Genomic DNA, 25,826 nt, shown 5'->3' on the forward strand with positions numbered 1-25,826 from the left:
CATGGATGTAGGAACTGGAAGGTCACCTAACCCAGGGGTTCTTAATCTTTTCTGTATCACAAAGCCCTTTGAGAGTCTGGTATATGATCTGGATGTGCTTCCTATAAAAATGCACATGCATGTGTTTACACACACACACACACACACAATTTTGCCCATCCATGGACTTAGGTCAAGAGCCTCTGAACTATTCCCCCTCCTTACTTTATTAATAGCGTATTTGTAACCCAGAAAGGGAAAGGGTTTTGCCCAAGGTCCCACAGTCAGTCAATGGCAAAATGAGAGTAGAACCCAGCTCTTCTCTCTGCCACTGTTACCTGTTGAAACAGACCCAAAGCATATCATACAACCACATGAAAAGCCTAGACTTAACAGAGAAGAAAACCTCCCCTTACGTTATGGGGGTGATCATGTGTATCACCCCCCCTTTAGGCAATTTAGAGAATTCTGATAAGTTCAGAAATGGGAGTGATCACAGGTGGCAGAGGAAGCAAGGGACAGGCAGGCAGCCGGCTCAGACGTGTCACAGAGGAGAGGAGACGTGGTGTAAACACTCTTGGGGTGAGGGCAGGGCTTTCTGGGGTGCGGGAAGGGAAAATTTAACAAGATGAATGCAGAGTTCTCACTTCAGGTTCAGATTAATTTAAACCATTTTATGCGTATGTTTTACTTTGAGTTAGCTTGGAGTGAGAATAGACTGGAAAGCATAAACTGTGCTTCTTACCTTGTATGGTGGTGCACTGCCCAGAGATGGCTATCTTATTGGGGTAGAAAATGTTATTAAATGACAGACCAGAGGATTTTATTTTACTCTGTGGCTGTAGACTGCATCCAGGCCCTGTTGCACAGTTATCTATTGCTATGTAACAAACTATCCCAAAATGCAGTGGCTTGAAACATAATCATTTATTTATGTCTGATTCTCAACTTGGCCAGGAGTCAAATGGGAATTGTTCACCTCCACCCCCTGTGGTCAGTTGGGGTCACTCATGTGACTGTATTCAGCTGTAAGCTTGGCATGGGCTGGAGCATCCACGATGGCCTCTCACTCTCCACCTATGGCCTCTAATTCAATAGCCTGAACTTCTTGTATGATAACAAGATCCATAAAGGGAGCATTCCAGAAGGACAAGCCCCAGTGTGCAAGTACTTATCGAGCTTTGGCTTGCGTCACACTTGCTAACGTCACATTGGCCAAAGTAAGTCACATGGCTAAGCCGAGAGGGAGGTGAGGAAGAGGCTACACAAAGGTGTGGACACTGGAGGTGAGAGCCCTTGGGTCACTAGTGGATGATCTGCCATTTTGAGACTAGTGACGATGATGATGATGATAGCTGCTGTAATTAATCAAATGCTTGCGCTTACAGGCTCTGTGCCAAGCCTGTTACCGTGCAGTCTCACTCTATACAGCAGTGCTGTGAGACCAGGGAACAGAGGCTTAGGTTAGGCATCTTACCCTGGGTCACTTGGAAATTAAGCAGGGCATCTGGGATTCACATCCAGATCTCTCTGTGTGCTCAACCATGGGGACATACTGCCTTCCAAAGAGAAACAGTTTCCAGGGCAAGGAGGGAGAGTGAGGATGGCCCAGCTCTGATCCACCAACTGCCCCTCAACCCCCGGAGTCACACCCTAAAAACAGCACTATTTTATTATGGTGCAGCTGTCATCTCTTGGGAACTACAGGAAAACAGTTGCAGGTTAAATCTGGTTGTGACTATAATTTTAAGCACAAAATATTAGTGTTATGTTTAAGAGAACAGAAGTTTCATTACAGAAAGACCATTGACCTTCTTCTAAGTTGTCTGGTTCAAGTTTCTTAAGGGTCATATATATAGGGTCATTTTTTTTCTCTCATTCATTCCTCCACCAAATATTGAGGACAGCCCTGTGCATATGGAGCTAGACTGTATACTGGAGACATAAAGCTGAAAAAGAAATAGGGTCTGTCCTCAGGGGACTTATAATGGAGGAGAGAAGGTATAAATATAGTACCAGTTAGATGCTTGTCTGATCCTTCTTCCCTGGTGACAGAAGCCTGGCAAGGGGTTGGGTACTGCCCCCTTCCCCCAGCAAGAGTGAAGATGATGGGGGCTGGGGCCAGAGCCTCCTACCAGTGGTGCAGTCCAGCCAGGTTGTGGCCAAGCAGATCAGCAGCCTTGGAGAGAGGAGAGGGCCAGCCAGGGCTGATAAACCAGGAGCGAAGCCTCAAAGCCAAAGGGTGGGCGTTAAAAATTCAAGAACACCAAGGGAAGGGACAAGGGGAGCTGGCTGGTGCGAATTTCCAGGATCCTGGAGCCAGTGCCTGGACAGCTTTTTGCTCCCTCCTAGTGGATAAACTTTGGAAGGAGTCTGGTTCGTTGTAAGGGAAGGGGATGAACAATGATGAATGACGTGGGAGGCTTGGCTCCACAGGGGTGGGAGCCCGTGGATAGGAGGGTTTACTTCCATTTGGGGGGATCTGGAAAGGTTTCGACAGCATTTGTCCTGAGCGTTGGGGACAGGAGCTTTTCAATTTGTGGATAGGGGTGGGCTGGGGGGAGCAGGGAGAAAAGGACATTCTGGCTGAGCAAGCAGTGTTATGTGTGGGTAGCTGGAGAGAAAGAGACAGGGTCACGTGCTCCTTAATAGACTAACTCTGAATCCCCTGGTTTCTAGAAATATTTTCAACACATTATTTTAAATTTAAAAATCTGCCTCCGAGAAACAATCCAAAATTATAATCTTAACTGACTCTCGTCAAGCTAACATCTAAATTAATTAGGTCAAAGTTGGTACCATAATGAAGTCAAAACTAAGGCAATTTACCCGTAAACTAATATGATGAGGAGCTATTTTGAGTGGAAATTCAGCAGACCTAAGATCTGGCAATACGGTTAAAGGCAATATTGGTAAATTAAAGTCAAAGTTTTAGTTGATTAACTGTTATTCTTCCTTCTTCACTGCTAGACCAATCACGTTCTTGAGCTAGTTCTAATGCTGTGCTGTCCGATACCGTAACCCCTAGCTACATGTGGCTATTTAAATTTAAGTTCATTAAAACTAAATAAAATTTAGTTCCTCAGTTGCACTAGCCATGTGTCTTACTAGCTACCAAATTGGATAGCACACAACAGAACATTTCCAGAAAGTTCTATTGGATAATGCTCTTTCAGTGAGGTAGGTGATAAATCCCCAACTTACATCCTTGAGCACCTAAACTCACATAAGGCACAGTTCCTACCCTGCGTGTAAGTTAAACTTTTGAATCTGTGCTTTGTGTTTTGTGTCACACTGGCACCTTTTTAGAAGGTGTGTATACATGTGTGATACTCGCACGTGCCGTAATTTCTAAATAGGTAAAAAAAAACTTTAGCGACAAAAGCTGTTTGCAGATTTTAGAAATACCACTGAACACGTGAGAACTGGAGCGTCTCTGCTTTCTTGTCTGTCAGATCGGAGCTCTAATATCGGGTAGGGTTTTCCTAGGGATTAACTGCAGTCGTGCTTTTAAAGCATGTAACGTGAGGTAAGCCCTCAGTAAATGGTAGCTATAAGGCAAAAAGTGGTAATACAAAGATGAACCATTTCATTTTATGCTGAAAGAAAAACTGAACTCTAATAACATGGTAATGTTATTAGATGGCAGCATTTTGAAGAAGCCCGTATGCACAGCTTGTGTATTGGTTCTATCAGTAAGTGAGAGCTAGAGTTCTGCAAAATTTCCTTTACCTTGAGACAATCCACTGTCCAGCTGATTTTGTTTGCGCCCTTTAGGCAGCGCGAGTAACCGATCCAGCACCCGGAGCCTCCTCAGTGTGAGCAGCGGGATGGAGGGGGACAACGAGGTGAGAGCCGGGGCCCGCACCCCCATATGTCTTGTCCTGGGGGTCGTTTCACTGCAGGAAATGGAAACCCAGGTGAAAGAAGCCCAACACAAAAGGTCACCTACTGTAGGATTCCGTGTGTATGAAATGTCCAGAAAAGGTAGATCCGTAGAGACAGAGGGCAGATTGGTGGTTACCAGGCCTGGGGGTAGGGGAAATGCGGGTAAACTGCTTAAGGGGTACAGTGTTTCCTTTGGGGGGGTCATGAAAATGTTTGGGGAGTAGATAGAGATGGTGGTTGCACAATATTGTGAATGTACTAAGTGCTACTTATTGTTTACTTTAAAATGGTTCATTTTATGTTATGTGGATTTCACCTCAATAAAAAGAGGGGAAGAAAGGAAGAGAGGGAAGGAGGAAGGGTTGAGCCAAAAGGGGTGAGAGGGAACTGGATGAGTATCAGGGATTCCAGGGGCAGTGGTCACCTTTCGGGGCTTGGGTCAGGAGCGGGGCATGCCACAGCGGGAGCCGCTGTTCACTGTACCCGCCGAGGCCACACGCTCTTTTGTCTCCTCTTCCCTGTGGGTATCTCCTTTTTCTCTCACTGCGCACTGGCCTTTTCTGCTTCTCCACATGGATAGCGGCAGACAGTTCCCGAGAGCCGCAAGGTCTCTGAGCAGAGTGTAAGTTGCTGCCTTAGGCTGAGGCCCAGTTTGGGTCAGGGTGTGTATCCTGATCCAGTGACCAGCAGCTGGGATGTGCGGGTGAGGTCACGTGGGTCACTGCCAACCTAGGAGACTCCCTGAGGTAGGGTCCTAGGGGTGGGCCGCCCACCAGTGCACAGCTCGTATGACCCTGTGACTGAGGACCAGTCACCGTTCTGTTGTCCCAAAAAGAGACTTTTGTTTAAAAATAAAACTTCTCCAGCCCTATCTGGTTACATAGAGCAATGCTCCTCAAACTTTAACATGCATAAGAAATACGTAGGATCTTGTGAAAATGTGGGTTCTGATGGAGCAGGTGTGGGGAGGAGCCTGGGACCCTGTGGCTCTCCCAAGCCCCCAGGCGATGGTGATGTTGGTGGCCCACATGTCACACTGAGTAGTGAGGAACAAGAGCTCGAATCGCTAATGATAATTTGGGTCTGATGGTCTCCTCAGTGACTCTGGGAGTCAGTGTCAGTGGAAAACTGCCCTGGTATTGCTGGGTTGATTATCAGTCAGTAAGTAACCTTCAGCCAAAGCCTGGGGAGGGCTGAGGAGCTTGTGGGATGGAGTGTGTCCAACTATGCTGTTGCTTAATGTGATTTTCACCCTTCTTTCTCATCTTTTTTGCTGTAGGATAATGAAGCCCCCGAGGTTGCCAGAAGTCGTAGCCCAGGCCCCCCACCAGTGGACAGCGCACCCATCATGCCCCTTGAGAGGCCCCCCAGGGTGCCGCCCCGAGCCGCCTCACAGAGGTAACATCGAAGCTGACGGGACATTTTTTCCTCACTCTCTGAGTTTCAGGGGAGTGTAGGATCTGGGGACATCTAAAATGACCTAAGAATAAGCACAGAGCTAGACTCACTGAAATGCATACTTTGGACACATTTCAATGTGGACTCTTCATTAACTTGAGGGATGCTTTATTCAGTTGCACATACTCTAAATAACAAATGCAATATTTTGTCAGTGAAATACATCGGTAAAGGTCAATGTTTTGCATAATTTTTATCTGGTTAGAAGTCAGCTCCCGAATAACTAATTCCCTTGGCCGCATAGTAGAGACAGTGCCTTTTGGGGACAAGGAGATAAGAAGGAATTGGGAGTGGAAATAAAGGTGAGAGGCAGCAAGGTGTGGTGGTGGGGAAACACTGCCTGGGGAAGTCTCCGGCAGCCACTTGTGAACTTGGATGAATTATTTAACTGTCATGTGCCTTACTTTCCTTGTCCATAAAATGGAGATAGTAGGAACTTCCCTGGCGGTCCAGTGGTTAAGACTCTGAGCTTCCACTGCAGGGGGCTCGGGTTTGATCCCTGGTCCGGGAACTAAAATCCCTCATGCTGCGCGTGGTGTGGCCAAAAAAAAAAAAAAACGGAGATAGTCAATGAACTTCCTCACAGAGTCGTAAGTATTGTGTTTCTGGCCCTTAGTAAGAGCCCAACAGTCTGAGTGTTTTTTATGAGAAGGATGAGCCTATGGAGGTTTGGAACTGGGCATTAGACAAAAGAGTGTGACTGACTTATGGGGCTCTGATGTATGTCTTTGTTTGTGTTCAGGCTTCTGGCAGGAACCTTTTTAAGGTCTTCTGGAGTCACAGAAGAGGTGGTCAAAGCTAGCTTGTCTGCCAAGGCAGAAAGGAGCCTTTGGGAATAAAAGCCTAGGCTTGCCTTGGGAGTTTAATTCTTTGATGTCTGAAATACAATGTGGCGTGGGGGGGTGGGGGGTGGGGGAGGGTGGGGGGAGATTAAAAGGATGAAGTTTTTTTTAAACTAGGATTTTTTTTTTTTTTTCCAATTTGAAACTTGTAACTCAAATGAACCTCATCAGTGAAATTTGTTGAGAAAGTACCACAAGGAGGCTTTTCTTCCGCTTTTCTGGAAAGAGCAGCTGACCCTGCGCTGAGGATCCTTCCATTTCTCCCCTTGCTATTACCGCTTTTCCGTGTGCTCCCAGCAACATTCACGTACTGACACTTGCTACACAAGCCTCCCTCGGTCCCAAGCTGCTTCACACTCACGGAGCATGTTTCCCTGGTGTAGAATAGAGTTCACATATTAGAACATTAGCCCTAGAAGGAACCTTAGCGATGACCTAGTCCAATCACCTGAATTTGCATAATGTTCTGTTGCTTGAAAATTATATATAGTTGGGGATTGGGGAGGGGTGTTTTTGGAGAGCAATTGTGGTAATAAATGCTAATATTTATTGAGCGTTTACTATGTGTCAGGTGTTCTGTTAAACACACTAAATGCATTAGCTCATTTAATTCTCTTCACAACTCTAGGTGGTAGATGTTTAGTGTTATCCCATTTTGCAGATGTAGAAACCGGGGCTTAAGACTGGATGGAGACTTTATGTCTGTGGCAAACCTAGGTGTGCCTGACTCCAGGGTCCAGTCTTTTAGTCATTTTGTTACACCTGTCCAAGGAGGTCCAGGTGTCATGGGAGAAGATACAAGATCTCAGACCTTTTATTCCTGAAGGTAAAGACTTTGGAGGCAGTTATCTAATTGTACCAAGATTAAAAAGAATGTCAGTCTCGAATATATAGCTACAAAGACTCTGTGGGATTTTGTCTACAGGAGAGGGAACAACCAGGGAAATGGGTTCCAGAAATTAAAGGCTGGAAACTGGGATGCATTTAATGTGTAAAGAGAGATGGCAGATGAATTGTTTTGGGGGAGTCTGGAAGCATGTTGTGATAAAGATGGGGAGAGAAAAGGAGGAAAACATATGTTACTAAAGAAATGGTGTTTGCAAAGAAATCTCTGATAGAAACGGGGTTTGGGTGCATTTTTGGTGTGAAGATTGGAAAAGATGCAATTGTTCTGAAAGGGTGTATGTAATTTTCATAATAAAATGAGGAGATGTTTGAGCAAAGAATAAAATGGGCCTCTCTCCTGAATGCTTGACCTACTGACGGACAGGAGGGGAGGCTGACCTTGGTGGTCTCCACTCCACTTCCAGATCTGGGAATTGGCCGCTCTTCCCCACTCATGTTCTCCTGAACCCCCCCTTTCTCTCAAACAGCACATCCTGCTCATCACTCTCTCCAGCCCTGGTCCCTTCCTCTTCTCACTCTGCATGCTGTCCCCAGAGCTTGAATTGTCAGCAATGACTCCAAGTCTCCATCGCCATCTGTACCTTGGCCTTCTGTTTCCTACTGTTCGTTGGGAACTTCACCAGGTGTCCAACCAAGATCTCAGACGCAGCCCATGCAAAACTGAACTCATCATCCAACCTGCCATCCTCTGCCCCAAACTGCCTTCTTCTCACCATTCCCCAGCCTGAGACGTGGCACTATTCTCTCTCTTCCCCAAGCGCCTGCCCCCGGGGTCAGCCTCCATCCCTGCCTCCCTCGAAGCGCCCCAGGCTCTGTTCATTTTGCTGCCCTTGCAGCTTTCAGATCTACCCCTCCTCTCCATCTGCCAGTGCCTGAGTTCATCCCTGTAGGCCCACACTCACCTCCCTGCCTCCAGGCAGTCCCTCCTCCACTGCACCAGAGAGTGCCCATTCTAGAGCAGAAATAGCTGGCGATGGCACCTCCTGGCATGAAAGCCTTAAATTTAATTCTCTATTTTTTAGCATGCCATTGCCCTGAGTCCCACCCCTCTCTTGTAGTCACTGATGTTTCCCCCTTAAGAATTCCTAGTGGGCTGTGTCATTTCGTGCTGTCTTTGCTCAATCTGTTCCTTTTGCCTGGAATGTTGTCTTCCTACCCTTCCGATCTCTGCTTAGAAAATTCCTACACATCCTTTAGGACTCTGTCCAAACATTACCTCTTCTGTGAAGCCTCCCTGATGTTCCTATTCAGAGTGAACCTTCTTGTGGTTCCCCAAATACCTCCATTATAATTCATGCCATGTTGTGGCCCTTGTTTACACATCTGTCTCCTCAAGTAGATGGTAAACCTCAAAAGAATAGAGATTGTTTTTGTTTGTTTGTTTTTTAAATTTTATGGATTTATTTATTTTTGGCTGCTTTGGGTCTTTGCTGCTGCGCGCTGGGCTTTCTCCCGTTGCGGCGAGCGGGGTCTACTCTTTCGCTGCGGTGTGCGGGCTTCTCATTGTGGTGGCTTCTCTTGTTGGGGAGCACAGACTCTAGGCGCGGGGACTTCAGTAGTTGTGGCACACGGGCTTTGTTGCTCCGCAGCATGTGGGATCTTCCCGGACCAGGGATCGAATCGTTGTCACCTGTATTGGCGGGTGGATTCTTAACCACTGCAGCGAAGTCCCTAGAGATTTTTGATAAGAAAAAATTTTTTTTCTACTCTCCCCAGCACAGAATGGAGTTAAATCGGTAATTGGCGCCTGCTAGGAATTTAGCAAATATTTATCATGCAAGTGAGTGAATGGGTGGATGGATAGACTGCTACTGCTTGGGTTGACAGCTAGCCATCAAGTCGTGTACCACAGTGCAGGTGGGTTACAGATTAGTGGAAAGAAGCTTCACATTCCCACCCGCTGTAAGTTCCTAATATATTTATACTTCAAAGTTAGGAAAGGCAGATGGTGACAAGAACAGGAGCAGATGCATTATATCTTTGCATGGCATTTCCCTTGCAGGGCATTAGTCCCTATAGAGTGGGCAGCTGACAATATCACACTCTTCATAGGTAAAGTCGTGCCAGTAGAGAAAAAAAAAAGAAGCCAACATCTTGCTGAGCCATTGCCCCCTTGTTTTTTAATATGTTTTGACATTTACTAGTGATTTGCCAATCACTAACAATCTATGCATTCCCCTTTAAGGGGTAGCCTAGGTACTGCCAAATCAGAACATACTTCTGAAGGCCTCCTGGAGTACCAAGAGTTAATCCTTTAGCTGCTGACTTGTAAGGAGATCTGTGAAGTCCCTGGGGGATGGGGGGTAGTGGTCAGAGAGTAAGGGGACTTGGGCCGGAGGCTGTTTACTAATAGGGAAGCTTAAAGATATTTTTAACAATGTTGTGATCATACAAAAGCATACCATCTAAATAATAGGCCTGCTTTAAAAGAATGTAACCAACATTAGGATTGCTGGGTTCTTGAACCAAACTTGTCATCAGCACAGACCTCACCCTCAACACGGAGGAGAAAACAGCCAGTGCCCGGGTCTCTGGACTGGACAATCCTGTCTCCAGCTCCAACTTCCCAGCGTCCTGGAGAGGCCGTCTCCCCCACAGGCCACCACTTGATTCTGATTTAATAACCTTTATTTTCATGGTTCTGATATGTCTATAATCACAAACCCATTTCCCTGAGATGGGGCTTCCAATCCTTAGCTGGGTTGTTCATCAGAATGAAATGTGGAGATGGTTTGCTTGTAGACTCGCCCCAACTGCAGAGTCGGGCAGCAGAGGAAGAGGGACCAGTAGGGAATCGTGACCCTCTTTGTGATGGAAGGTAAAATGTAAGGCTTATGGGGCATACATGGGGAAAAGTTCTAAGAATACATCTTTAATAATAATAATAAAATTATTAGCTTTACCTCTTGAGTGCCTACTCTAAGCCAAAAGTGCTATCCACTTTCCAACTGTCATCTCACACAGTATAGGTATCTGCAATTCCAATATAGATACCTACATCTCCAACATAGGTATCTTTACCTCTGTCTGGCAGATGAGAAAGAGGTTCAGAGAAGTTGAACTTATTCTCCAGATGTGTGCATAAATGCCTCTGCCATACGTTCTCATAGGTTCTGAATGTGCCCTATCAAAACTTTCAGTGCAGCGTACTGATTTTCCCTGTTGTCTGTCTCATCCATTATATTCTCAGCACCTTAAGGGAAAGTTCCATGCCCACTTTACTTGCTGATATATCCCACACCCAGGAGTAGATGCACAGTAGATAAATGTCTGTTGAGAGGAAGCAAGGAAGCAAGGAAGCCAGCCTAAGCTTACTCAAGTGATAAGTGGTATCACCTGACTGTCCTTCAGCTTTCTCCTTTCAGCCCATGGTTCGCAGGGCAGGTCGGGCAATGGAAGGAGACCGTCCATTTGTTTTCTCTGGATAAAGAGACAACCACACAAAACCATCTACTCCCAGGTGCCACTGCAGACCCTCCTGAGGATGTCTGTTGTTATTCTTTTCTACTTCTGCCTCCCTCTCTGGCTCCTGAAATGGCCTGTCTTTTCCCAACTCTTTTGTCGTTTCCTTGACCTACGCAAACTTGCATTCAAGAGACATTTAGTAAATATTTACTCATTGATTCATTCAGTCCTCAAGTACGCAGTTCCAGGGTAGCACAGTTCAATTACAGCACCTGACAAAGCTCTCTTTCTTGACTTACTGACTTGCTTCCAAGAGAATTAAATATTGGTTTTACAGCACACATGAGGAAATACCATCTGTAGTTGTTGAACCCTCTGTAAATACATTCACCCAGGTCTGTCTGGAGTGTCATTTAGTACCGTTCAAAAACCACCTAGACTAACGTGGAGGGAGGCTTCTAGGAAAGCAGACATGGAGTTGGGACAACACCCTTAGTGATCCCAGGTGGAAGTAGTTGTGAGAAGCCGACTTCAGAAATTCTCAAGTCCTCTCAAGGGACCTCCCCACTGCAGTGTGTCTCCTGCCTGGCTGCACATTTGAATCACTGGAGTTTTAAAATATAGGTTTTATTATTATTTAGGTATGGCAAGGTCAGCAGATCAGGAGACAACTGCCTTTTTTTTTTTTTTTTTTTTTGTGGTACACGGGCCTCTCACCGCCGTGGCCTCTCCCGTTGCGGAGCACGGGCTCTGGACGCGCAGGCTCAGCAGCCATGGCTCACGGGCCAGCCGCTCCGCGGCATGTGGGATCTTCCCGGACCGGGGCACGAACCCATGTCCCCTGCATCGGCAGGCGGACTCTCAACCACTGCGCCACCAGGGAAGCCCCACGACTGCCTTTGAATAGGGAGTTTGTTATGCTCCTAGATCCCAAGAGGAGGGGGCACATTATGCCGGGGTGGGGCACACAGGAAAGCCCCAGGTTTAGGCAGGAGAAATGTCAGGGAGGGGAGAAACATGGGCAAGAGCCTTTATTTTGGGTTCTGCAGGAAGGAACAAGTGAGGCAGGCTAGGCAGATTAAGGATTGGCTAGTTTGAATAATTTCAGCGGGCTCCGGGGCAAAGGGGCTGTCTCCAGTTGTCTAGCACCTGGCCCTGGGGTGATTAGGGCAGTGGATAGTGGTCCCGAATATGAGAGTCCCATTAAAGGACATGGTTGGAGTATGGGCTCTGGACTGGTTAGTTTGCATGTGAAAGGTGTGCTCACTGCAGGTTGTTTGCTATCTCTAGGAATTAGCTTTCCCTAGGAGGGGCAGGCCCTCCAGGATCAGCCAGGGCCCAGATGTCAAAGCCTCAGAAAATAAACAACATGGTTAATATAACTGGTTGAAGGAGGGACACTATTTAAAAGTTGTGATGCTTGAACCCTATCCTCCAGAGATTATGATAGAATAGGTCTGGGATCGAGCCTGGCAACTGTTATTTTTCAAAGCTCTGCTGGTGATTCTGATGTGCAGCTAGGATTGCAAGCCACAGCTTAGCATGTATGCCACTGAAAGGTCCGTATGTTTCTCCACTTTTGTTAATTGAAGAACATGTCCTTTGCATAGTATACCAAGTTTGCAACAAATCATGGATGCCTGAGAACTAGTTAATTAAATTCATTTGATAATAATTGTGTTATCTTTCATTTCAGGCCTCCGACCAGGGAGACCTTCCATCCTCCTCCACCTGTTCCACCCAGAGGTCGCTGATTCCACCTCCTAAAGCCTGCCTACTTCGGGACCTTGAGACTTGTGGTTTTCAGCCTGTTAATGATGTCTTCATGTTGAGTTTTATGGCCTGAATGCTGACCTTAAGACCCAGTCTCATTGCTGATATTGTCGCAGCCCTGCTGGTCTGGGCTTTCCTTGAAGAAGATATTATTAAGGCACAAAGAGGTGAAACTAAGGACTTCATTCACCATCATCAAGTATATTGATCCCTATTCTTGTTTGCCAAAAGGATGACGACTTAATTGGAATACTTACCTCTAATTTGGCATGTCAGGAGCCTGAAAAGATTGTTCAGAAATGTACATTACAAGTGATTTTACTGAAATGTACTTATATTAGGTCTTACTTATTTGCTAGTCCAATCTAATTTCTAGAAGTGATTATGATTTGACTTACAGTATTCAAGTAAGAAGATATGTCCTAATTTTTAAATGATTCTTCAGCTTTTCTGTAGCTTCAGGAGGGTGTTTAAATGCCAGGGCTAGTCACATACAACAAACTCAAAAGGACTTTAGAGAGGGATGAGTCCTAACTCCTTTTATATAGAAGGCAAATCTGAGGTTTCACAGAAGCCTGGAACCAAGAACACTCAGTTGGTTAGACGAAGAGGTGGGTCTAGAATCAGGACCTGCTGATATCAGGTCACCATACTTTCCATCTCCAAATAGCCAAGCTCTCTCCCTCAAGAAATGGGCAGATGTAGAAATTTGGTCAGTGACTGACTATTGGCCTTCCAGAAGTTTCCTTCTTCCATATCTCCCAGGTATGGGACTATCAAGTATTTGGAGCATTTATAAGTCAGTATGCTTGCAAAACAGTGATGCTACCAAAGAACATCTAAAAAATGGTTGGGAACCAGAAGCTTGGGATGCCAGGGACCCCACTTATTGCTCTGCACCCTTAGATGCAGAGCAATAGATCTTAGTTCTGGCCATAGGAGAGAGGAGGACCCTTGACTTTTACTCTGCTGATGGGTCAGAAGAAGAAGGAGGAACTTAAAGTAGAAATAGTTATCTATTTCGTTATATACACGTTATTACCACCAGGCTTGGGAAATTTGTGCAGAGAATGTAGAGCCTTAAACATATCATTAATTTTGAGTCCCTAGCACATAAATCTACCTTCAAAGCACAGGCCCTTAACTGATGCTTAAACATACAGTACAATTAGTATCAGACCTATTTCTTTAAAAATTATCAGAAATCTGGTGCTTCTCCATGAAATTATTCTCCATCCCACACAAAGATATAAAAGCCATACTATTAAAGATCCAGTTAAGTACAGTTTTATTGGGTCCTTTTGTAATGATCAATGGTTCTTTTTCAATCGAATTCCTCAGTCCAGCAAACAAGGACTTATTGAAGTTAATAGCTTCTGAGATCTTGGGTTTTTGTTTTTCTGTTTTTTTGTTTTGTTTTGTTTTTTTCTGACATAAAATACACTATTGGCGCCGGCCATTAAGAGAGTATTTGTGGAAATTTTACCTACCACAATGCCTGGCACATAGTAGCCATTTTGCAATGGTCCCTTTACTCTCCTGGTCACTTATCTGGGAGAAATAGGGTGATATGAGATAAAAGGAGAAGAGAAATACAAGGTTGGTATGGTTATCCTTCCTCTTCTTGATAGGCTCTGTTTTAAGCACATTTGATCTTGATAAAAGATATACTTTTAAAGATATTTAGTACCTCTAAGCTCCCTTTTGGATGGGAAATTTAGATTTTTTTTTTTTTTTTTACATTCTTTGGTTAACTAGCATTTAGATCAGTAACATGGCAAAATCTGCTCCCAGCCAATGGTGTTACCATCTTTGTATGCACATCACTGTGCAATATTGGAATATTTTATTGCATTTATATTCTTATATGAAAATAAGTGGAAAACATAAAATTAAAAGTGCTTATGAGATACCTGGGTTTCATAAATGTGACACACACTTGAGACACAGAAGGAAATGATCAGGAGTGCCACGTCAAAAATGACAAGTCTTAAATCCTCATTGAATGTTCACTGAACATCCAAAACGATTGGTTGTGTGTAAAAGTAAAAGAGGAAAATGAAAAATTTGGATGAAACACTGGGACCATGTTATCAAAGAATGTCTCTAATGCTTGGGTGAAATTTTTCATTCTCTAGAAACAGAACCACCCATTATAATGTAAATTTATTCAACTTCCACACACTCAACTTTTGTATACATTTTTAGGAATACATTATGTAACAAAACCATGAATTTAAATACAATGAGAATCAGAAACTAAATTGTAGCTAGGTGTCCAAAGAGACAGTTAAAAAGTTCTCTATATGATGCCTTGGGAGACAGCTGTGTGGCCACCATCCTTCCCCAAGATTTTACAAACTGGCTCATAGACAGTGAAGCTATTGGTCATATTCACTGCCATTGCCTTTGCCTCTAACTGTGCAAGGTACATTGTCCTCCAGTTCCCAGGCCAGCACTGTTCCTTCATCTTATGTTAAAACCTGTGAGCAGACAACCCAACTATATGAGCATCACAGTATGAATACTGAGAGACTCTGAACAGGAGGTTTGTATTGCAATCAAATAATTTAACTTGATGTATTTAATGATGTGAATAATCCCTAATGCTTTGCCATAATTAGGCAAAGTAATAGTATGTAAATGACTTCAGTGAATATTTTTACAAGTCAAGCTAAGTTACCTACCCTCTCCCCCTCTTTTGTCTCACTTTGTTATTAAAAAAGAGAGATCCTACTCTGTCCTACATCACCTCAATAGCTGGGATTTTTAGATCCCTCTCGCATTTGCCCCTGGAAGTAAGTTGGTTTTCTGTGCTATCTTTCAAAGCATAGTGTGTGGTTTTGCAGCTGGTTGGCTGAGGAAGTATTAGTAACAGATTTATTTCTAAGAAAGACAAGTAGCTAATTTGGATAACTCTAGAAGATTCATCCTAAAAATCAATCCTCAATTTTGAAGAATCTTCCTGTATAAATATTTGCTTTGGTTTGATAAATAGTGTTCTATTCATTTCCAGGTGAGTTATTAAGAATATAAGATGGCCTTCCTAATTCATTCCTGATGGCCAGATACTATGTTCATCAGAGTGGTAAGAGGATGAGTGGGAGGTAGAAAGATGTGTTCTGACTTCTGAGGCAAAACTCAGAATTCGTTTTCTCATAGAAACTGTAATAAATAGGTTCCTTGGCTAGCTCGCCAGAGCCCATTTAACCCACAGTATAGGAGAAAATGTGTTAGCTAGCCATGCAGTAAGAGTTAGCATGATGTAGACAAAGAACATGGCTTGGAAGTCAGGAAACCTGGATTTTATTTTGGACTGCTGCTGACTTGCTGAATTCACTTAACTTGACTCCCCATCATCTGAGAAGTAAAATGTTTTGTGTTTAGTAATAACTCAGGTCCCTTCACCTCTTTAAGTTTAGGACTAAGACAATTCCCCTTGGTGGGGAATACCTCATTCTGATGAAGGAGGGAGACAACCTTACTAGACTCACCACCTAATTAGCAAGGGATCTTATTATGTGGCAACTCCCATTCCATGCTCTGTATCAGCGTTATGACAGATCAGTTAAAAGAAATGTGTCAGAAACAGTGAAATGGGAACTGTACAAAGAAATTAATAGCTTTAGTTGCTCTTTGGTCTAAGAACCAATGTTTTAAGTGATTGTTTCCTAAAGAAAGAATTCAGACCAATTATAAAATTCTTCAGTATCTAGAACACTTCATCTAGAACAGAAAAAGTAGAGGTAGAAGGTGGTAAATAGCAATAGAAAAGTTACTAGCAAGACAAACATAAAGTAGAAAGAAGAAATAAAATTTCAAAGAAAAGGTAGCTGAAGATGGAAATCAGAAGATATGTTGTCATCTATAGACCAAGACTTTTGATGATCATGTTTATTAAGGATAAGAATAAAAGGTTGAAATTCTGGTTTTCTGGATCATTTGCTGGTCATAAACTCTTTAACCAATTGAGTCTTATTAGAATTATCATGAAAAAGAAGTTGTACAGCCATTTGGGAGGGGTTTCCTTTCACTGGCATTTTCCCCTTCAACCTTTTTGGTGTCAGGGAATGAGATCATTAATCTAGATGAAGAAACTGATGAAATAAGATTTATCAATGTTTTACACTGTCCAGTTTGGCAGAACAACCCTGATTTTGATGGTGCCCCTGAGTCCTAACAATTTTTGAGCCCTGTGGGTCATCAGCCTCCAAGAATCTTTGAAGCCATATTCCTTTTTCTCTAATCAGTTATTTTATCTCCTATTCCTTCTTCCCAAGCCTACTGTTATCAGACTTTTATCCCCTAAAGCCATTTATCATCATCATTTCCTAGTACCTACCAGAGTTCCTGGCACATAATAGATGCTCAATAAATATTCCTTGAATTAATGGCCCTACATGCTCTTCCCTCCATTAAACTTTCCCAAATACTCCACCAAAATAGGGTTTGCTTTTCTCTCCTCGCCCATTGCTCTTTTTTTTTTTTTTGAGAACCGTGGGAAATTTGTTTCATGTTTTAGTAAGTTCATATTAGTCTTGAAGAGAAATGCCACTCAGTGTAAATAATCAATGCAAACTTCAGAACTTTCCAGACATAACTTTTTTCTGCTTTATAACAAAGTGAGTCAGCTATACATATACATATATCCCCATATCTCCTCCCTCTTGCGTCTCCCTCCCACTCTCCCTATCCCACTCCTGTAAGTGGTCACAAAGCACCTAGCTGATCTCCCTGTGCTATGCGGCTGCTTCTCACTAGCTATCTATTTTATATTTGGTAGTGTATATATGTCCATGCCACTCTCTCACTTCGTCCCAGTTTACCCTTCCCCCTCCCCGTGTCCTCAAGTCCATTCTCTATGTCTGTGTCTTTATTCCTGTCCTGTCCCTAGGTTCCTGAGAACCATTTTGTTTTTCTATTCCATACATACGTGTTTTTGTTTTTTGTATTTGTTTTTCTCTTTCTGACTTACTGCACTCTGTATGACAGACTCTAGGTCCATCCATCTCACTACAAATAACTCAATTTCGTTTCCTTTTCTGGCTGAGTAATATTCCATTGTATATATGTGCCATATCTTCTTTATCCATTCATCTGTCGATGGAAACTTAGGTTGCTTCCTGGCTATTGTAAATAGTGCTGCAGTGAACATGGTGATACATGACTCTTTTTGAATTAGGGTTTTCTCAGGGTATATGCCCAGTAGTGGGATTGCTGGGTCATATGGTAGTTCTATTTTTAGTTTTTTAAGGAACCTCCATACTGTTCTCCATAGTGGCTATATCAATTTACATTCCCACCAACAGTACAGGAGGGTTCCCTTTTCTCCACACCCTCTACAGCATTTATTGTTTGTAAATCTTTTGATGATGGCCATTCTGACCAGTGTGAGGTGAGACCTCATTGTAGTTTTGATTTGCATTTCTCTAATTATTAGTGCTGTTGAGCATCCTTTCATGTGTTTGTTGGCAATCTGTATATTTTCTCTGGAGAAATGTCTGTTTAGGTCTTCTGCCCATTTTTGGATTGGGTTGTTTGTTTTTTTTGATATTGAGCTGCATGAGCTGCTTGTAAATTTTGGAGATTAATCCTTTGTCAGTTGCTTCATTTGCAAATATTTTCTCCCATTCTGAGGGTTGTCTTTTCGTCTTGTTTATGGTTTCCTTTGCTGTACAAAAGCTTTTAAGTTTCATTAGGTCCCATTTGTTTATTTTTGTTTTTATTGCCATTACTCTAGGAGGTGGATCAAAAAAGATCTTGCTGTGATTTATGTCAAAGAGTGTTCTTCCTGTGTTTTCCTCTAAGAGTTTTATAGTGTCCGGTCTTACATTTAGGTCTCGAATCCATTTTGAGTTTACTTTTGTGTATGGTGTTAGGGAGTGTTCTAATTTCATTCTTTTACATGTAGCTGTCCAGTTTTCCCAGCACCACTTATTGAAGAGACTGTCTTTTCTCCATTGTATATCCTTGCCTCCTTTGTCATAGATTAGTTGACCATAGGTGCGTGGGTTTATCTCTGGGCTTTCTATCCTGTTCCATTGATCTATATTTCTGTTTTTGTGCCAGTACCATATTGTCTTGATGACTGTAGCTTTGTAGTATAGTCTGAAGTAAGGGAGTCTGATTCCTCCAGCTCCGTTTTTTTTCCCCTCAAGACTTCTTTGGCTATTCGGGGTCTTTTGTGTCTCCATACAAATTTTAAGATGCTTTGTTCAAGTTCCGTAAAAAATGCCATTGGTAATTTGATAGGGATTGCATTGAATCAGTAGATTGCTTTGGGTAGTGTAGTCATTTTCACAGTATTGATTCTTGCAATCCAAGAACATGGTATATCTCTCCATCTGTTTGTATCATCTTTAATATCTTTCATCAATGTCTTATAGTTTACTGCATAAAGGTCTTTTGTCTCCTTAGGTAGGTTTATTCCTAAGTATTTTATTCTTTTTGTTGCAATGGTAAATTGGAGTGTTGCCTTAATTTCTTTTTCAGATTTTTCATCATTAGTGTATAGGGATGCAAGAGATTTCTGTGCATTAATTTTGTATCCTGCTACTTTACCAAATTCATTGATTAGCTCTAGTAGTTTTGTGGTAGCATCTTTAGGATTCTCTATGTATAGTATCATGTTATCTGCAAACAGTGACAGCTTTAATTCTTCTTTTCCAATTTGGATTCCTTTTATTTCTTTTTCTTCTCTGATTGCTGTGGCTAAAAATTCCAAAACTATGTTGAATAATAGTGGTGAGAGTGTCGCCCATTGCTCTTATTGCCTATCAAACATTTGCAGAGTTGGTCACATTTTGTGCAGTTCTTTTTTGTACACTGTAATCTCTGTTCTCTTCTATGTGTAATGTTTCCTGGTTGTAGGTCTACACTCCCCAAGTGAATACTTCATACTTTTTCTTGTGTCCTCCCCACCCCAAAGTAATTGCTAACCTAGAGCACCTGACAACACCTAGCAAATGCTTACTGCCTCAAATCTGTGGAGGCTGGTGATGGATGTTTAAGCAAGAAACTACTCATGCATCTTTATTCAGCACTTACACTGCTTGTTCTTCAATTGCCCATCATCACTTGATTCAAAATTGTGATTATTCATTCACAGAGAATTTACTGAGCTTCCACTATGAGGAAGTCACTGTGTTAGGTGCTCTGGGGGATATACAAAGATGTATAAGAAGCCTCCTCTGATTTCTATTGTAATTACTGGCATATGATTCATTCAGCAATTAATCATGTACTGCTTTGTGATGCGTCTTAGACTATCTAGAATGTGTTCTTTAAATCCTTCTATGCTATGCGACTTTTTACTTATGAATGTCTTCAGTAAACAGTTATTGAATGTCTATGATGTGACAAGCACTGTCCCAGCAGCTGGGACAGATATAAACAAATAGTAGTACAGTACTTTGTTGGCTGCCATCAACAAAGGTCAGAATGTAGTACAGAAGAGGAAATGGGACTATGGTAGTTATGACATAAATGCAACTGGAATCCTGAAGAAGGGATGCTCAACTTCCTGAGGGCATCATGCAAGTTTTCACTAAAGAGGTCATTCATTTCGCCCTGTAAAACGAGTAACAAAGTTTGTCCATTCATTTCCTTTCTAGGCAAAGGGAAATCAATCTAAAAAAGAGTGGATATATGTTTAACTGATTCACTTTGCTGTAAGCAGAAACTAACACAACATTGTAAATCAACTATACTCCAATAAGAAAAAAAAAAAAGAGCAAAGGCACAGAGGTATAAAAGAACCTGGTATATTTGGGAAATATAGGGCTATAGCCTGAGGTAGAAGAGATCAGTGGGAGGTGAAGCTGAGGAGATAAATTGGGATCCGATTCTGCAGCTGCATGTTAACAGGAGTATACTTTAGGATTTCTTTTTCCTGATTACACATGTAGCACATACGTGCAAATATTTGTATGCATGTGCAATGTTAATGGTTTGAGTCATAATCTGTCAGATTGTTTTCTGTGGGTAGACTAATATTCAAAATGGAATCATACTCTATATTTTCAAGTGTTTTCACTTAAAATTATCTCTCGGCTATCATTCCATGCCAGTACATACAGGTCTATTTCATTTCTTCTTCTTTTTTTAATTTATTTAATTTTTTGGCTGCGTTGGGTCTTCATTGCTGCGTGCCGGCTTCCTGTAGTTGCGGTGAGCAGGGGCTACTCTTCATTGCGGTGCGCGGGTTTCTCATTGCGGTGGCTTCCCTTGTTGCGAAGCACAGGCTCTAGGCGTGCAGGCTTCAGTAGTTGTGGCACAAGGGCTCAGTAGTTGTGGGTCACAGGCACTAGAGCACAGCCTCAGTAGTTGTGGCGCACGGGCTTAGTTACTCTGCGGCATGTGGGATCTTCCCGAACCAGGGCTCGAACCCGTGTCCCCTGCATTGGCAGGCAGATTCTTAACCACTGCACCACCAGGGGCTTCCAGGGAAGCCCCTCTATTTCATTTCTTAAAATGACTGTATGGATGGTAGTCCATGAGTAGTAAGAAAGACTGATTCTGGAACCAGATGCTTGGATCCAGTCCTTCAGCAACCACTTAAACCCCCCATTCCCCCGGGCTTCAGCGATCATTGCTGTAAAATGAACATAACTCACAGTGCCTGTTGCATAAGGATTGAGTCAATACATGTGAAGTACTCAGAATAGTGCCTGGCAGATGAAAATCTTAGCTGTGATTCCTTGATTTATGTAAACAATATTCAAGGAGTGTTTTAAGCAAGAGAGTGATATAATCAGGTTTCTTTTTAGAAGACTCACTGGCACCTGTTGGGGAGGATAAACAGGGAGGGAAGATTGGTGATAGGGATCGTGGTAGGAGGCTGCTGTAATACATAGTGAGTGAGGTGTAGAAGATTGGCTATTACTGGCAGAGGAGAGGAAAAATAAATTCTTGATTCATTTCTAAGATAACAAACGCTAGAACTTGTTGCCTGCTGATGGCTGAGAGATGGAGACAATCCGACTCCAGTTTCCAGAGTTTTGGCTTAGAGGACTGTGTAGATGGTGATGCCATATTCATGTATATATTTAACAAATATCTTCTGAGTTTCCGCTATGGGCCTGACACCGTTCTAGTATATGTCAGTGAACAGGATCTCTGCTTAGGAGAAAAGCTTAGATTCTAAGAGGTGTTTATATCTGTGCACTGGAGACCCAACAAACAATAAATAAACAAACGAACAAGAATTTCAACAAGATTGAAATAAATATTCAGTAAATATTCACTGACTTTAAGACACTCATCCAACCCGATACCAGTTTAACAATCTCCCTTAATGACGATTATAGAGCTGGTGATTCATTCCCGGCGGGAGCCGAGCTCCTTGTGAGGGCTACTTGATCCGACCCCACCGAGAGGCGGTAGGTCAGACCATTACCCGACTTCACAGCCGAGGAAAATGAAGCCAGGAAGAGTAAAGCGTTTTGACCTAGGTTGCACAAGTTGAATGGAGGCGGCTTAGGCCCTGCGACGCGGGCCAGGCACCCGCGAGGGGCGCGAGGCCGGGGCCACTGTGCGCGCCGCCTCTCCCGCGACCCAGGGGCGGCCGGCGGGAGGGCAAGCCCTCGCGCGGTCCTCCGGGGCTGCGGGGGTCGTCCCTCTCGGGCGGGGCGGCCGGCGGCGGTTGCGGCCCCGGTTCGCGAGGCACTTCCGGCGTGTGCCGGGGTGGCCGGATGACGTGGCTGAGTCAGAGGAAGAGGCAAGGAGGCGCCGGGAGGCGGGGAAGGCTTCGGAGCGGGCGGTGACGGCGGCGGCGCGGAGGAGCCAAAGGCTGGGCCCGGGCCCCCGTGCGTCTGTCCGCGCCCCGTGGATGCGAATCGGCCGCGGCGGAGGCGGCGGCAGCGGCGGCGGAGGAGGAGTCGGTGGGCCAGCTCCGGGCCGGTGGGAGCGCGGAGGATGAGGCCGCTGCCGGGCGCTCCCGGCGTGGCGGCGGCCGCCGCGCTGTTGCTGCTGCTGCTGCTGCCCCGGGCCCGAGCGGACGAGCACGAGCACACGGTGAGAATTGCTCCCGGCCGGCGCGACCGCTACGGCCCTCTCCCCCGGCCCACCGCCTCGGCGGGCCCGGCGCGGCCTGGAGGGCCCAGCGGCCCGCCGAGCCCCGCGGCCGCCCGAGGGCGCCTTCCGGTTGGGCCTGGCGGAGCAGGAACCCCGGGAGCGGGGAGGAGCCCTTTCCGTGCGCTCCCGGGACAGGGTTCCGCTCCCTAAGTGCCTGGGCCTCCTTCCCCAACCCGGATCTAAATGGTGCCGCACCCCTGGGTCCAGGGGCCCTGGGAGACGGGAAAGAAGCGGGGTCTGAGGGTCGGGGCTCACTTGGCCGCGGGAGTGGGGGCCGCAGGCAGCCAGGCTTGGAGCTGGTGCCCCCCAGGAAAGGGAGCAGCGCCCGGGCTGCTGGGGACTACGACACGGCGGAAGATGTATGCACCACGTATTACTCGTCTTACAGTAACCAGGAAATACCCACCACTTTATGGTGCTCACCGGCCTTTTTCTTCCCCCTCCTGCCCAAACCGGATCATAATCCTGGCGTGGGGACCGCCTTGATAAACTTGGGGTGAAGAGCACTTTACACGTGTACAGGCACTCAGCCACACGCACCCGCTTGCGAGGCCTTTCTTGTAACTTTCTCTTCACCCTCTTCTGGCCCCTAGATGAGGCTCCCATTCCGGTGGTCTCTAACTAGGCGGCTTCTGACTGTGAGGGGTCTTGAGTTTCCCAGTCCTCTTGTCTGGCTGGGAACACTCCCTTTTGCATTTGGCCTGAAATTGATTGGCTGTTTATTTAATTGGCATTTTCCACATCAAAGCTTGGATGTTACCGACTCCTCTAGTGACTTTCACTTAGGGATGCAAGTCGGTGGCTTTCTGAAAGGTAGATCTGAGCAGGGCAGTAAAGTCATGTAAATTAGAGAGTGCTTGTGAGTAGTTGTGTTTTTAGACCTTAACTAATTAATGATACGATTTTGCACGAGAGGTTGTGTGGTACTAAATCTGCAAGTCTCCTGTCATTCCTGACAGGTGAGAAAATGAAGCAACCAAACTTCTTTTCTCTAGTCGGTAGGTTAGCTGGGCTCTTCTTTTAGCTAACAACAGTTCTAAACTTTTGGCGTTTGTACCTTCAGTCACAGCCAGAAACTTCTTACCTGTATATTTTTTAAGGGACACAATCCTGAGCTGGTGACATGTTTTTGTGCTGTATTTGTGACTTTTCACCTTAAGATAATTTTGTTCACTGGTTAAACAGTTAAAAACATTTTCTTGTTGTTTTTTCCGTCAAGTAACTTGTCTCAAAGTGTAAGAAGTGTTCATTTCCAATGGGCATTCTTTTAGCCAGTGGTTACTAATATTTTTCCAATTTTTTGAATACTTAAGGAAAGTTGCTGTGTAAAACTCAGAATTGTCTCAAGTATAGTTCCACCATACAGGCATATAAGCTTAAGAGTAGTATTTTACTTTTTTATCTCGTGTTTTATATAAACTGCTGTAATAGGGAAAAGTACGTATTAATTAAAATTTCACAAATTGGAGGTGAATAAAAAGGTCTTAGATTAATTTACAGATTTAAAATGTAAACGCCAATTTCATTGAAATTTTATTGCCAGGAACATTAAAAAATTTTTTATACATCTTTATGGAGTGTAATTGCTTTACCATAGTGTGTTAGTTTCTGCTTTAACATTTAAATTTTTGAAGCCAGAAATTGAATATGAAATATTGGATAAAAGGTTTTTGAGAGAATATGACACGTATGAGAGAATTGTTGGACAAAAAAATTTAGAATCCATTTTATTTCAGTCATGTTTACATTGAACTGCTCTCACTTGGTTACCTATTATTTTAAAAATTATAGGAAGAATAGCATTAAGATATAACTAAAAAATTTGTCATTCATATATTTTTTGGCTGTTAGCCAAAATATTGTATTTCTTACAAGTTTCTTGAAAATATTTCTTGAAAACTAGGCATTCACCTCAAGCAGATAATAATACTGAAAAGGCTATGGTCAAGTGAATTTTTTTTCCACCAAGAAGGCAGAAGTAGCTAATGAAGACAGAATGATACTGAAGGAGGAGAAAAATTGTCAAGGGAAGGTTGCTGAGTAAGTGTTTAATAAATACTTGTAGAATTGGATTATTAATTAAAGAACAATCTTTAGAAGTTAAAGTTTGCCCTTTAGATTAACTTTTTATGAAGGCAGTTTCCAGATAGAAATAATAGCTAATAGGGCTTTTGTAGCAATATGTGGTAGGTACTGTTCTAAGTACTTTATATGTATTAACTCATATTTTAAACATACATTGATAATCTTGTGAGTGGTCTTATGTCCTTTGAATGGATGAGGAAACGGATGCCAGAGAAGTTAAGTAACTTGCCTGGGACCACACAACCAGTACAGGTAGAGGTAGGATTTGAACTCAGGCAAACTGAATTATAGTCTTCTACGCTCTCATAGGATATGCTCTACGGCCTTTTATCCTAAAAATAGGATAGTAATACACTTGGCATTAAATTGAATAATTCTCTGTATTGATAGTATTTTTAAGTGCTTAAATGTTTGGGTAAGTTTAGCTCCATAGTGGGTTGTTACTGAAGGTGTGTTTGGGTTAGCATTAAAGAGGGACAGGGCTGCAGTGGGCATGTGACCCTTGCAGTCGCTTAATGTGTGTAAGACATAAAGACTGCTTGGTTTAATGCTCTGCTGTCACCATTTGAAATTCTTAATACTTTCTGCATTTTCATTTTGTGCTGGGCCTCACAAATTCTATAGCTGGTCCTAAGAAGGAGCAGCTGACTACTTCATGCAGTTCCAGAAAGCCCTTGATTTCTCTTACTTTACCTACTGAATTAGGATTCAGCTGACCATTTGACTCATATGGCATTTTTTATGTGCTTATTTATCCAACGCTCTTAATATTCTCAGAAGAATAATGAGAAGGGAATGTGCTGCTGACTTCTAGAGTATATACACATGTAGAATATATAAAAATGGGTTCCTTTCAGTTTTTAAAAGTTGAATCATATATGAATTACGCAACATACTGGTTTTGGTTTTTTTAAAATTAATTAATTAATTTTTGGCTGCGTTGGGTCTTCGTTGCTGCGCACGGGCTTTCTCTAGTTGCGGTGAGCGGGGGCTACTGTTGGTTGTGGTGCGCGGGCTTCTCACTGCGGTGGCTTCTCTTGTTGCAGAACACGGGCTCTAGGCGCATGGGCTTCAGTAGTTGTGGCACACAGGCTCAGTAGTTGTGGTTCGCAGGCTCAGTAGTTGTGGCACATGGGCTTAGTTTCTCCTCAGTAGTGGGATCTTCCCGGACCAGGGCTCGGACCCGTGTCCCCTGCATTGGCAGGCGGATTCTTAACCACTGTGCCACCAGGGAAGTCCCAAATTTACTGTTTTAAATAAAAAAGAACACTTTCATGAAAGACAGGCTCTTAATAGGTGATTGAAGGATCATAAAAAGGACACTTTAGAGTGAGTGAAAGATGTATAGGGTATGGCTTATGCTTATTTGGTTTTCTGACAGTTGGAGCACTTGGAAACATCTAGAGTTAGATTATC

General features: G+C 43.7%; 2 protein-coding genes across 4 annotated transcripts in view; both read left to right on the plus strand.

Annotated features, from left to right (window-relative positions):
• The window catches only part of PIK3AP1 (phosphoinositide-3-kinase adaptor protein 1), a 114,890-nt gene extending 98,711 nt beyond the window's left edge, over window positions 1-16,179 (plus strand). For all 3 annotated transcript variants that reach the window (XM_067709851.1, XM_067709850.1, XM_067709852.1), the window contains 3 exons: window positions 3,757-3,827; window positions 5,147-5,265; window positions 12,175-16,179. In XM_067709851.1, coding sequence (XP_067565952.1) covers window positions 3,757-3,827; window positions 5,147-5,265; window positions 12,175-12,232 — 248 coding nt within the window. In that variant the 3' untranslated portion in view covers window positions 12,233-16,179. The remainder of the gene's footprint in view (window positions 1-3,756; window positions 3,828-5,146; window positions 5,266-12,174) is intronic.
• A 5,781-nt stretch (window positions 16,180-21,960) lies between these two features.
• The window catches only part of TM9SF3 (transmembrane 9 superfamily member 3), a 74,542-nt gene continuing 70,676 nt past the window's right edge, over window positions 21,961-25,826 (plus strand). The window contains exon 1 of the mRNA XM_067709853.1: window positions 21,961-22,265. Coding sequence (XP_067565954.1) covers window positions 22,167-22,265 — 99 coding nt within the window. The 5' untranslated portion in view covers window positions 21,961-22,166. The remainder of the gene's footprint in view (window positions 22,266-25,826) is intronic.

This window comes from Pseudorca crassidens, chromosome 16 (assembly GCF_039906515.1).
Source record: "Pseudorca crassidens isolate mPseCra1 chromosome 16, mPseCra1.hap1, whole genome shotgun sequence".
Lineage (NCBI taxonomy): Eukaryota > Metazoa > Chordata > Mammalia > Artiodactyla > Delphinidae > Pseudorca > Pseudorca crassidens.